The sequence below is a fragment of the Lynx rufus genome, unplaced genomic scaffold, assembly GCF_022079265.1.
Source record: "Lynx rufus isolate CCGP_SWC_20201006 ecotype Redwood Valley unplaced genomic scaffold, mLynRuf1.p SCAF_3, whole genome shotgun sequence".
Classification (NCBI taxonomy): domain Eukaryota; kingdom Metazoa; phylum Chordata; class Mammalia; order Carnivora; family Felidae; genus Lynx; species Lynx rufus.
Genome location: NW_025814845.1, coordinates 70,502,051 through 70,514,825, shown reverse-complemented (window position 1 = coordinate 70,514,825; position 12,775 = coordinate 70,502,051). Strand labels below are relative to the sequence as shown.

The window sequence follows — 12,775 nt, the reverse complement described above, 5'->3', positions numbered from 1 at the left end:
CTTACAGAAACGGATAGATCATCTAGACACACGGTCAATAAAGAAACAAGGGCCCTGAATGAGACATTGGATCAGATGGACTTGACAGATATATTTAGAACTCTGCATCCCAAAGCAATGGGGTATACTTTCCTCTCGAGTGCACATGGAACATTCTCCAAGATAGATCACATACTGGGTCACAAAATAGCCCTTCATAAGTATACAAGAATTGAAATCATACCATGCATACTTTCAGACCACAATGCTATGAAGCTTGAAATCAACCACAGGAAAAAGTCTGGAAAACCTCCAAAAGCATGGAGGTTAAAGAATACCCTACTAACGAATGAGTGGGTCAACCAGGCAACTAGAGAAGAAATTAAAAAATATATGGAAACAAATGAAAATGAAAATACAACAATCCAAACGCTTTGGGATGCAGCGAAGGCAGTCCTGAGAGGAAAATACATTGCAATCCAGGCCTATCTCAAGAAACAAGAAAAATCCCAAATACAAAATCTAACAGCACACCTAAAGGAACTAGAAGCAGAACAGCAAAGACACCCCAAACCCAGCAGAAGAAGAGAAATAATAAAGATCAGAGCAGAAATAAACAATATAGAATCTAAAAAAACTGTAGAGCAGATCAACAAAACCAAGAGTTGGTTTTTTGAAAAAATAAACAAGATTGATAAACCTCTAGCCAGGCTTCTCAAAAAGAAAAGGGAGATGACCCAAATAGATAAAATCATGAATGAAAATGGAATTATTACAACCAACCCTCAGAGATATAAGCAATTATCAGGGAATACTATGAAAAATTATATGCCAACAAAGTGGACAACCTGGAAGAAATGGACAAATTCCTAAACACCCACACGCTTCCAAACTCAATCAGAAGGAAATAGAAAGCTTGAACAGACCCATAACCAGTGAAGAAATTGAATCAGTCATCAAAAATCTCCCAACAAATAAGAGTCCAGGACCAGATGGCTTCCCAGGGGAGTTCTACCAGACGTTTAAAGCAGAGATAATACCTATCCTTCTCAAGCTATTCCAAAAAATAGAAAGGGAAGGAAAACTTCCAGACTCATTCCATGAAGCCAGTATTATTTTGATTCCTAAACCAGACAGAGACCCAGCAAAAAAAGAGAACTACAGGCCAATATCCCTGATGAATATGGATGCAAAAATTCTCAATAAGATACTAGCAAATTGAATTCAACAGCACATAAAAAGAATTATTCACCATGATCAAGTGGGATTCATTCCTGGGATGCAGGGCTGGTTCAACATTCGCAAATCAATCAACATGATACATCACATTAATAAAAGAAAAGTACCATATGATCCTGTCAATCAATGCAGAAAAGGCATTTGACAAAATTCAGCAACGTTTCTTAATAAAAACCCTCGAGAAAGTTGGGATAGAAGGAACATACTTAAAGATCATAAAAGCCATTTATGAAAAGCCCACAGCTAACATCATCCTCAATGGGGAAAAACAGAGCTTTCCCCCTGAGATCAGGAACACGACAGGGATGTCCACTCTCACCGCTGTTGTTTAACATAGTGTTGGAAATTCTAGCATCAGCAATCAGACAACAAAAGGAAATCAAAGGCATCAAAATTGGCAAAGATGAACTTAAGCTTTCACTTTTTGCAGATGACATGATGTTATACATGGAAAACCCGATAGACTCCACCAAAAGTCTGCTAGAACTGATATGTGAATTTAGCAAAGTTGCAGGATACAAAATCAATGTACAGAAATCAGTTGCATTCTTATACACTAATAATGAAGCAACAGAAAGACAAATAAAGAAACTGATCCCATTCACAATTGCACCAAGAAGCATAAAATACCTAGGAATAAATCTAACCAAAGATGTAAAAGATTTGTATGCTGAAAACTATAGAAAGCTTATGAAGGTAATTGAAGAAGATATAAAGAAATGGAAAAACATTCCATGCTCATGGATTGGAAGAATAAATATTGTCAAAATGTCAATACTACCCAAAGTTATCTACACAGTCAATGCAATCCCAATCAAAATTGCACCAGCATTCTTCTCGAAACTAGAACAAGCAATCCTAAAATTCATATGGAACCACAAAAGGCCCCGAATAGCCAAAGTAATTTTGAAGAAGAAGACCAAAGCAGGAGGCATCACAATCCCAGACTTTAGCCTCTACTACAAAGCTGTCATCATCAAGACAGCATGGTATTGACACAAAAACAGACACACAGACCAATGGAATAGAATAGAAACCCCAGAACTAGACCCACAAATGTATGGCCAACTAATCTTTGACAAAGCAGGAAAGAATATCCAATGGAAAAAAGACTGTCTCTTTAACAGATGGTGCTTGGAGAACTGGACAGCAACATGCAGAAGATTGAAACTAGACCACTTTCTCACACCATTCACAAAAATAAACTCAAAATGGATAAAAGACCTGAATGTGAGACAGGAAACCATCAAAACCCTAGAGGAGAAAGCAGGAAAAGACGTCTCTGACCTCAGCCGTAGCAATTTCTTACGTGACACATTCCCAAAGGCAAGGGAATTAAAAGCAAAAATGAACTACTGGGACCTTATGAAGATAAAAAGCTTCTGCACAGCAAAGGAAACAACCAACAAAACTAAAAGGCAACCAACGGAATGGGAAAAGATATTTGCAAATGACATATCAGAAAGGGCTAGTATCCAAAATCTATAAAGAGCTCACCAAACTCCACACCCGAAAAACAAATAATCCAGTGAAGAAATGGGCAGAAAACATGAATAGATACTTCTCTAAAGAAGACATCCGGATGGCCAACAGGCACATGAAAAGATGCTCAATGTCGCTCCTCATCAGGGAAATACAAATCAAAACCACACTCAGATATCACCTCACGCCAGTCAGAGTGGCCAAAATGAACAAATCAGGAGACTATAGATGCTGGACAGGATGTGGACAAACGGGAACCCTCTTGCACTGTTGGTGGGAATGCAAACTGGTGCAGCCACTCTGGAAAACAGTGTGGAGGTTCCTCAGAAAATTAAAAATAGACCTACCCTATGACCCAGCAATAGCACTGCTAGGAATTTACCCAAGGGATACAGGAGTACTGATGCATAGGGGCACTTGTACCCCAATGTTTATAGCAGCACTCTCAACAATAGCCAAATTATGGAAAGAGCCTAAATGTCCATCAACTGATGAATGGATAAAGAAATTGTGGTTTATATACACAATGGAGTACTACGTGGCAATGAGAAAGAATGAAATATGGCCCTTTGTAGCAACATGGATCGAAGTGGAGAGTGTTATGCTCAGTGAAATAAGCCATACAGGGAAAGAAAGATACCATATGGTTTCACTCTTATGTGGATCCTGAGAAACTTAACAGAAACCCATGGGGGAGGGGAAGAAAAAAAAAAAAGAGGTTAGAGTGGGAGAGAGCCAAAGCATAAGAGACTCTTAAAAAGTGAGAACAAACTGAGGGTTGACGAGGAGTGGGAGGGCGGGGAGGGTGGGTGATGGGTATTGAGGAGGGCACCTTTTGGGATGAGCACTGGGTGTTGAATGGAAACCAATTAGACAATAAACTTCATATATTGAAAAAATAAATAAAAATAAATGGAAAAAAAATAAATGTATTGAGATTTAATTTATGGCCTAATATATGGTATATCCGGGAAAATGTCCTATATACACTTGAGAAAAGTGATTATTCTGGTTGTTGTCAGGTAAAATATTCTGTATACATCTGCTAGATGTAGCTGGTTTGTTTTTTAAGTCCTCTGTTTCTTATCTTCTATCTGTCTCTTCTACCCATGTTGTGACTGGGGTATTGAACTAGTGAACTATTGAAGAACTGTGTATTTCTCCCTTATATTCCGTTCATTTTTTCTTCATATATTTTGATGGTCTGTGATTTCTGGATCGTGGATACTTCTATTTTTCACTTTACATGGAACCTCTGTACTGTTTTCCAGAGTGACTATACCAGTTTGCATTCCCACTAACAGTGCAAGAGGGTTCCTTTTTCTCCACATCCTCACCAACACTTGTTGTTTCTTGTGTTTTTGATTTTAGCCATTTTCACAGGTGTGAAGTGATATCTCACTGTAGTTCTGATTTGCATTTCCTTGATGAAAAGGGATGATTAGCATCTTTCCATGTGTCTTTGGCCATCTGTATGTCTTTTTTGGAGAAATATCTGTTCATGTCGTCTGCCCATTTTTTAACTGGATATTTGGTTTTGGGTTGTTGAGTTATGTAAGTTCTTTAAATATTTTGGATACTAATCCCTTATCAAATGATATGTCATTTGCAAGTATCTTATCCCATTCCATAGGTTGCCTTTTAGTTTTCTTAGTTATTTCCTTTGCTGTGCAGAAGCTTTTAATTTGATGAGTCCCAATAGTTTATTTTTGCTTTTGTTTCCCTTGTCTTGGGAGACCTATCTAGAAAAAAATTCCTGTAGCCAGTGTCAGAGAAATTACCCTGTGCTCTCTTCTAGGATTTTTATGATTTCAGGTCTCACATTTAGGTCTTCAATCCACTTTGAGGATTTTTTGGTGCATGATTTAAGAAAGTGGTCCAGTTTCATTTCTTGTGCACGTTCTTATCCAGTTCTCCCAACACCATTTGTTGAAGAGTCCATCTTTTTCCCATTGGATATTCTTTATTGCTTTGTTGAAGATTAACCATTTAGTCATGGGTTCATTTCTGGGTTTTCTGTTCTGGTCCATTGATCTATGTGTATATTTTTTGTGCTAGTACCATACTATTTTGATTACTGTAGCTTTGTAATAGAACTTGCAATGTACCTTGAAGTCTGGAATTGTGATGCCTCCAGCTATGCTTTTCTTTTTCAAGATTGCTTTGGCTATTTGGGGTCTTTTGTGGTTCCATACAAATTTTTGGATCCTTTGTTGTAGTTCTGTGAAAAATGCTATTGATATTTTGATAGAGATTGTATTAAAAACGTAGATTGCTTTGGGTATTATAGGCATTTTAACAATATTTGTTCTTCCAATCCATGAGCATGGAACATCTTTCCATTTCTTGGTGTCATCTTCAATTTCTTTCATCAGTGTTTTATCAGTTTCTGGAGTACAGTTCTTTCACCTTTCTGGTTAGGTTTATTCCTAGGTATCTTATTATTTTGGGTGCAATTGTAATTGGGATTGTTTTCCTAATTTCTCTTTCTGCTGCTTCATTACAGGTGGTGTATAGAAATGGGGCAGATTTCTGTGCATTGATATTGTATCCTGAGAATGTACAGTTTGTGTTTCAGTTCTAGCAGTTTTTCAGCTGGAGTCTTTCAGGTTTTCTCTATATAGTATCATGTCATCTCCAAATAGTGAAAGTTTTACTTCTTTTTTACCAGTTTGGATGCCTTTTATTTCTTTTTGTTGTCTGATTGCTGTGACTAGGACTTCTAGTATTAGGTAAAATAAAAGTAGTGAAATTGGACATCCTGATCTTGTTCCTGACCTTAGGGGAAAGGCTCTCACTTTTTCCACATTGAAGATGATATTTGCTCTGGGTTTTTCAGAAGTCTGTCTGTCTGTCTGTCTCTCTCTCTCTCTCTCTCTTTCTCTCTTTCTCTCTTTCTCTCTCAACCTAAGACCCTGAAATCAAGAGTCATACTCTCTACTGACTGAGCCAGGCTGATACCCCACTCAGAAGTGTCATGGGTTTTTCATATATGGCCTTTATCATTTTGAGGTATGTTCCCTCTAAATCTACTTTGTTGGGGTTTTTTTTTTATCATGAATGAATACTGTACTTTGTCAAGTGCTTTTACGTTGCATCTACTGAAATGATCATATGGTTCTTATCCTCTTATTGATGTGATGTATCACATTGATAGATTTGAGAATATTGAATAACTCTTGCAACCCAGAAATAATCCTACTATATTGTGGTGAATGATTTTTTTAAATTGTTGTTGGGTTCTTTTTGCTAGTATTTTGTTGAGAATTTTTGCTTTTATGTTCATGAGGGATATTGGCCTGTACTCTTTTTGTGTGTGTGTGGTATATTCGTCTGGCCTGAGTATCAGGGTTATACTGGCCTCATAGAATGAATTTGGAAGTTTACCTTCCTTTTCTATTCTTTGTAATAGTTTAAGAAGAATAGGTATTAACTCTACAAATATTTGGTAGATTTTGCCTGTAAGGCCATCTGGTCCTGGACTTTTGTTTGTTGGGAGTTTTTTGATTACTGATTTAATTTCTTTTCTGGTAATAATAGGTCTGTTCAAATTTTCTTTTCTTCTTCATTTTTGGGAGATTATATGTTTCTAGGAATTTACCCATTTCTTTTAGGTTGTCCGATTTGTTGACATATAGGTTTTCATAATATTCTCTTATAATCCTTTGCCTTTCTGGAGTGTTGGTTGTTTAGCCTCTCTCATTTGTGCTTTTATTTATTTGGGTCCTTTCTCTTTTATTCTTGATAAGTCTGGCTAGAGGTTTATCAATATTAATGGTTTTTTTTCAAAGAACCAACTCCTGGTTTTATTGATCTATTCTTTTTTTAGTTTCTATATCACTTATTTCTCCTGTAATCTTTATTATTTTTTTCCTTCTGCTGGTTTTAGGTTTTGTTTGTTCTTTTTCTAGCATGTATGGGTATGTTAGGCTGTTTGAGATTTTTTTTGCTTGTTGAAGTAGGCCTGTATTTCTATAAACTTCCCTCTTAGAACCACTTTTGCTGTATCGCAAAGCTTTTGAACACTTGTGTTTTTATTTTCATTTGTTTTCATGTAGTTTAATTTTTTTTTCTTTTACTTTCTGTTTGACTCAATGGCAGTTCTAATATCAGGATCTAATCTAATGCTGGGAATCTCTTGACTAGGTTTCAAGTCCTGGAAATATTTCTCCATGGTTTTCAACCTCACCCTATTGTTTTTTAGTTTTGTTTTGGTTTTGGTTTTGGTTCTGCTCTCTGAATCATCCATCATTTTTAATGAAAAGCAGCACATGTTTACAGTTTACAAAATATAAATTATAAGAGTTTTATGGTTTCAAGTCTTACATTCAGATCTTTAATCCATTTTAATTTGATTTTGTGCATGGTATGAGGTAGTGGTCAAGTTTCATTGTTTTGCATATGGCTGTTCAATTTTCCCAATATCATTTATTAAAGGAAAATATCCTTTCCCCATTTATATTCTTGGCTCCTTTATCATAGATTAATTGACCATAAAAGTGTGGGTTTGTTTCTGGACTCAACACACAGAGAAGGCCATGTGAAGATGAAACAGAGAGAATTTTAAGATGCTGACCTTGATTGAAGATTGAAATCACAGGCAAGGAATGCTACCAGCTAGTGTGTCACTGCTGGTAGTTTACTTTCTGCCCAATGATACTGATTGCAGTCTGCTGGCCTCCAGAACCATGAAAGAATAAATTTCTGTCATTTTAAGCAACATTGTATGATAATTTGTAACATAAGCCACTGAAAACTAATATAAATGGGTATTGATGTCTCAGTGTTGCTTTTTAAATGCATTTCACTGGTTATTAAATGAGATTAAGTATCTTTGCATAAGATTATTGATGTCCGGTTGTTTTTTTCTATGAGTTTTTCAACTCCTGTCATTTGTCTTTTCTTTTTTTCAGTTTACTTTCTTATCGATTCTGACTACTAACCCTGTCATTTGTCCCTGTTACTAAAGAGATATTCATAATCTGTACCTTGTCTTGCTACCTTATTCTGTCTTCATTCAGAAGATCTTTTTTACATTTTTTTAATTATGGAAATTTTTAAACATACCCAAAAGAAGAGGGAATAGTATGTAGTATAACACATTTTCCATATACCCATCACTCAGCTTCAATAGTATCAGTATTTTTTCCAGAAGTATTCATATTTTTGTGTACTTTTGTGCATTATCTAAGCAACCTTTTTGTGTTGCTATTATTTCTGCAGCAATTTCTGTCATGATAAAATATTTTTTTCTGATAATATTTCTTTATCATTTTATAAATGATATACAAATATTATATCATTATATACAAATGTTATATAAATGTTATATGTGAAATTATATATTTGTTATATATAAATGTTACCTTATGTGTAGCAATTTCTAATATATACAAAGAATTATGGCACCTATGTTAACCTGTACCTTCTTCCTAAACAACATGTACTTTTCTTATTCAGCCAGCACAAGCTACTGATGCAGATCTTGGGAATTTGCCAGTTGTCCCATCAACATCATACATGTCACCATAGAGCTTGTTGAAAATCCCATGTGTCCTTCTAAGAAGGCTGATCAATCATACAGGAGATTTTAAAATATATGCCTGAGTCAACTATACTGGCATTTTTGTTTTTACAAAGTAAGTCCTCTCATTTTTTCTCCTTATTTCTAGTGTGCCACCTGGGCTTGAAGGCATGAAAGAACAAGACATCTGCAACAAGATAATGGCTAAATTACTAGAAAATTATGATACCTTGTTTGAAGTAGAGTATACAGGAAATGATAACCAGAGGTGTGAAAACATGGCTAGGATTATCATAGTAAAAGTAAGTAACTTTGGTATATAATCTTCAGTATTGCTTATATTTTGAATGGAAGACATTTTATATAAATCATTCTTTGTCATAAAAATGTCATGGGTGTAACTTAGATTATTATTCCTGTGTTTATTGAATTTTGTTTATGAAATATAATCTCTGTGTCAAGTATTTAACTGATCTATATTCTTCTAAGATTGGAGAATAATTGTGAATTCATGTTTCCCTGCCGCTGTAAAATCATCTCAAAATCACTTATGTAGGCCCAGTGCTCTGGTTGATTTTTATGGAAGCCTGGTGTTACAGCAGAGATATGTGCTTATAGCTGTGTTAGGAGTGCTAGCTTACTGAGTAGATGGCAAATTCCTGAAGATAATGTTACTGTCTTTTTATTTCCCTTGTGTCTGGCACACTTTCAAGTTCACCTTCAGATTTTAAGTCCCACATATGTATCCCCTGGCAACTATCATCAGTAAAGGAAAGTATTTTTATAAGCTGTAAAGGAATCCTTAACAATACTATCTTCATCTTTTTATACATTGGCTGATAATTTATAACCTATCCTTTACACATTAGGGAAATGTAAGTAGGTCTCTAAAGAAAGTCCGACAATAAACCAAGCCAAATCCTCCAGGGGAGGGATCATATTTCTTTCTCACTTATATTGAGGCAAATCGTGATGGAATGGATATGGGAGGTTCCCTTAGGAGATTTCCTGAGACTTATCACCTTTACAGACTGCATTATACTTGTTGATTTACATGGCAATGACTGATAAAACCCAAGACACTTGTTTTGGTCATTGAAGAGGTATTTTCATCCCTTCTTCCAGTTGAGAACATGACTTTGAAGAAGAAATAAAAGGTAATGAGTATCAAGTAGCACTCTACCAAAAAAGCAAAAGAAAACCAAAAACTAGGTTTTCTTATCCAGACTCCTTGTAAGGACTATAGTACATCTGAGAGGAATGCCTCTATCTGGAATCTTGCCAAACTGATAAAGAGAACTTTAAACTTTGAAAGAAGGAAAGAATAATACATAGATAAAATGATGAGATACAATAATAATGTAAGTTGGAGGCAACACAGTAGCTGAGAAAATATGTCCGTGATTCACCAGAGAAAATACGGAAAGAAGATACACTGTCTTGCTACCAAAAAATTAAAATAAATTCTCTTTTAAATAGAAAAAAAATACATCCTAAATTTCTTCCTCTGTCTCCTAGAGTACTTTGCAAAGGTCTCTTTTTAAAGTATTAAAAAGTGATTGACTTTGCTACAGCTGTATCTCTGATTAACACTTTTTAGCACTTGTACTTTTTTAAATTTTTTTTTCTTTTTTCAACGTTTTTATTTATTTTTGGGACAGAGAGAGACAGAGCATGAACAGGGGGAGGGGCAGAGAGAGAGGGAGACACAGAATCGGAAACAGGCTCCAGGCTCTGAGCCATCAGCCCACAGAGCCTGACGCGGGGCTCGAGCTCACGGACCGCGAGATCGTGACCTGGCTGAAGTCGGACGCTTAACCGACTGCGCCACCCAGGCGCCCCAGCACTTGTACTTTTTAACTAGAGCTGTAAGATAATCAGATAAGCCTAAAATATAATAGAAAAATATGATCTCCTAGGCAAGACAAACTTGCTGATATGATATATATATATATATCATATGAAATATATATATATTATATATATATATATATATATATATATATATATATATATATTCACTGGAATATGCCAAGAGGAGGTTATATGCTGTGTAAGTAAAACAACACCTGTTTAAATATATAGAAGGAGTCCCTGCCTAGAACTCATTGAGCTACTAGATTTAAGTCTAGTGGAGAACTTAGTATGAGAGTACAAGATAATAAGACACACAAACTGGTAGTACTGTGGGAGTCAAATACAGGTATCTTAGGTAGATAAAGAATATGACTGCTACTCCCTAATGCAAGTTTCAGATCTGGCCTAGAGGCAGATAAAGATCATGTTTGAAAACTGCATTTCTATACCGTGGAAGCATCATTCTGCTAAAGCAAAATAGTTGGTGCATTCTTTACTGATCTTGCTGATAGTCTCATCTCAGATGGTAGCTTATGCTACAAGGGAATATGATGTTCTGAATCTAGTTACAGCCAGTAAGGACGAAATGTAAGTTGCAGAAATTATTTTAATGGAATATGCCAGTGCCATTTTATCTAAACTTGGACATTGTTTAGAAAGCAGTTTTTTTTTTTTAATTCCTAAAATCAGGGACTTTTAGATACAAACCAAAAGAATACTGGATTAGAAAGGAAATGGGAGGCTGACAATGAAATCATTAATGTACTAAACAATTGGAAAACTGGAAGGTAACTAAAAGAAACAAGTTCTTATTCTGGTCATTCTCATGAGCTCAGCTTTTAGAAGGATAGGTAGAAGAAGAGACCAGCACAAAAGAAGTAATAAGTATGCATGAATGACAGACACATAAAGTGAGCTGAGAATAAGCTTAGGCTCATGGAAACTACTAAGGTATAGAAATGGGCTTTTAAGGGGAAGAAGTACTAAATGTATCCACCGACATACCTCTGTGTACCCCATTGTGGGGAACAGAGTCATAAAAGATTGAATGAAGTTCACAATATCCTTGTGGGCTTTAGGGAGATTTGGGGCCAAGACAAATGTAAGTTTGGTTGCAATGGGACTAGGATGAAGGACTTTGATTTTGGACTGGTGTTAACTTAGGGCAGGTCTCTACATTTGTTTGTGTTATTTTCAGTATTTTAATCATTGACTTAAATGAGTACATACTTAGCACATTTGCAAGTAAAATAAAGCTGGAAAAATAGTTCAGATATTGGATGGCTGGGTATGTAGACTAACAGAATGATGTGTGAGTGCATGTGTGTGCATGCATGTGTGTGCGTGTGCGTGTGTGTGTGTGTGTAGTACCATTTCCCTCTTCTTTCTTGCTTCAAACAAATGAGCATTTTATTTGGGCCTGCAGCAATGTGCTGAGGTCACATGGGCCTCTCCCACAGTTCCAAGAGATCCATGAATGAGTCACAATGGTTTTTACTACCATCCTCTTTAGCTTTAAGATTTAAGTTAATTATGACTTAAAGGAAGACTGAGACAGTTCTGGCCAGGGAGATGTAAGGCAAAGTGTGTTGGAGACAGAAGACCTCTGGGAAAGATTGTCATCCTTGATTAAAAAGAATGATTGAAGGAGCACCTGGATGGCTCAGTTGGGTAAGGGTCCGACTTTAGGTCAGGGTTGACTTCAGCTCAGGTCATGACCTCCTGGTTCATGAGTAGAGCCCCTCATCAGGCTCTATGCTGACAGTGTGAAAGCCTGCTTGATATTCTCTCTCTTTCCTTCTCTCTCTGCTTCTTCCTCACTTGTACTTTCTCTCTCTCAAAAATAAATAAACTAAAGAAAAAAAGAATGGAGAGACCAGAGCTGTGGTTTTCCTCTGGGTATAGTAGCCCTGGTGGTTGTGATTGACTAGGAAAATGCCCAAGGGTACTCTCCAGGGGTGATGAAAATTTTCTGTATCTCATTAGGGATGTGGGTTATATGGGTGTAAGCATTTGTCAAAACTCATTCAACTGTACACTTAAGGTTTATCCATTTTAATTAATGTAAATTATTTTTTTAATTTTTAATTACAAAGAACAGAAGGTAGCAGGCCTTTGAGTAAGATGCCCATCTCTTTCATCCTGCTTTCAGATGTTATCATCTGAAGGTATCATGCTTGGAGCTGTTGCCATCATCTTTGCCCTTGATGAATGTATCACTGGCACACTGAAGTGAGCAGCCCAAGGAGGAAAGAGGCTAGATTCCTCATCCTTGCTGATGTGCTGAACCAGCCCCAAACATGCCTACCTCTGGACTTTGAGTTACATGAGGGAAATAAAGGTCCTTAAAATATAAACTACTTTTAGCAGAGCATTCTGTTTCTTGCACCAAAAGCATCATACCTGATACAATCGCTATAATTGGAAAGTGCTGTACTTAGGTTTGTAAAATGATTTGTACAAATATAGCCCAGAGGAGACCAAAATTAATAATCGTTAAATTTGAAAATCATCCACAGATGTTAATTTTTCAGCACAGTATAAAGTATCAGTGTGATGTAATTGTTCCAAAATACCAAAGATTCATTCACTGAATGGACCAATAGTATGCAGAACAAAGAATGTAGGTCTCACTGCTCCTGGTGTAGGTCTGGCAGTATCTGCAGTATTCTATCTGATTCTGAGTACTACATT

The 12,775-nt window shown here is 36.2% G+C and overlaps 1 protein-coding gene across 1 annotated transcript in view; it reads left to right on the top strand.

Moving 5' to 3' along the window:
• Positions 1 to 12,775, top strand: part of FAM13A (family with sequence similarity 13 member A) — a 333,262-nt gene that overhangs the window by 116,092 nt on the left and 204,395 nt on the right. Inside the window, exon 5 of the mRNA XM_047091509.1 lies at positions 8,373 to 8,526. Within this exon, the coding sequence (XP_046947465.1) occupies positions 8,373 to 8,526 (154 nt within the window). The remainder of the gene's footprint in view (positions 1 to 8,372; positions 8,527 to 12,775) is intronic.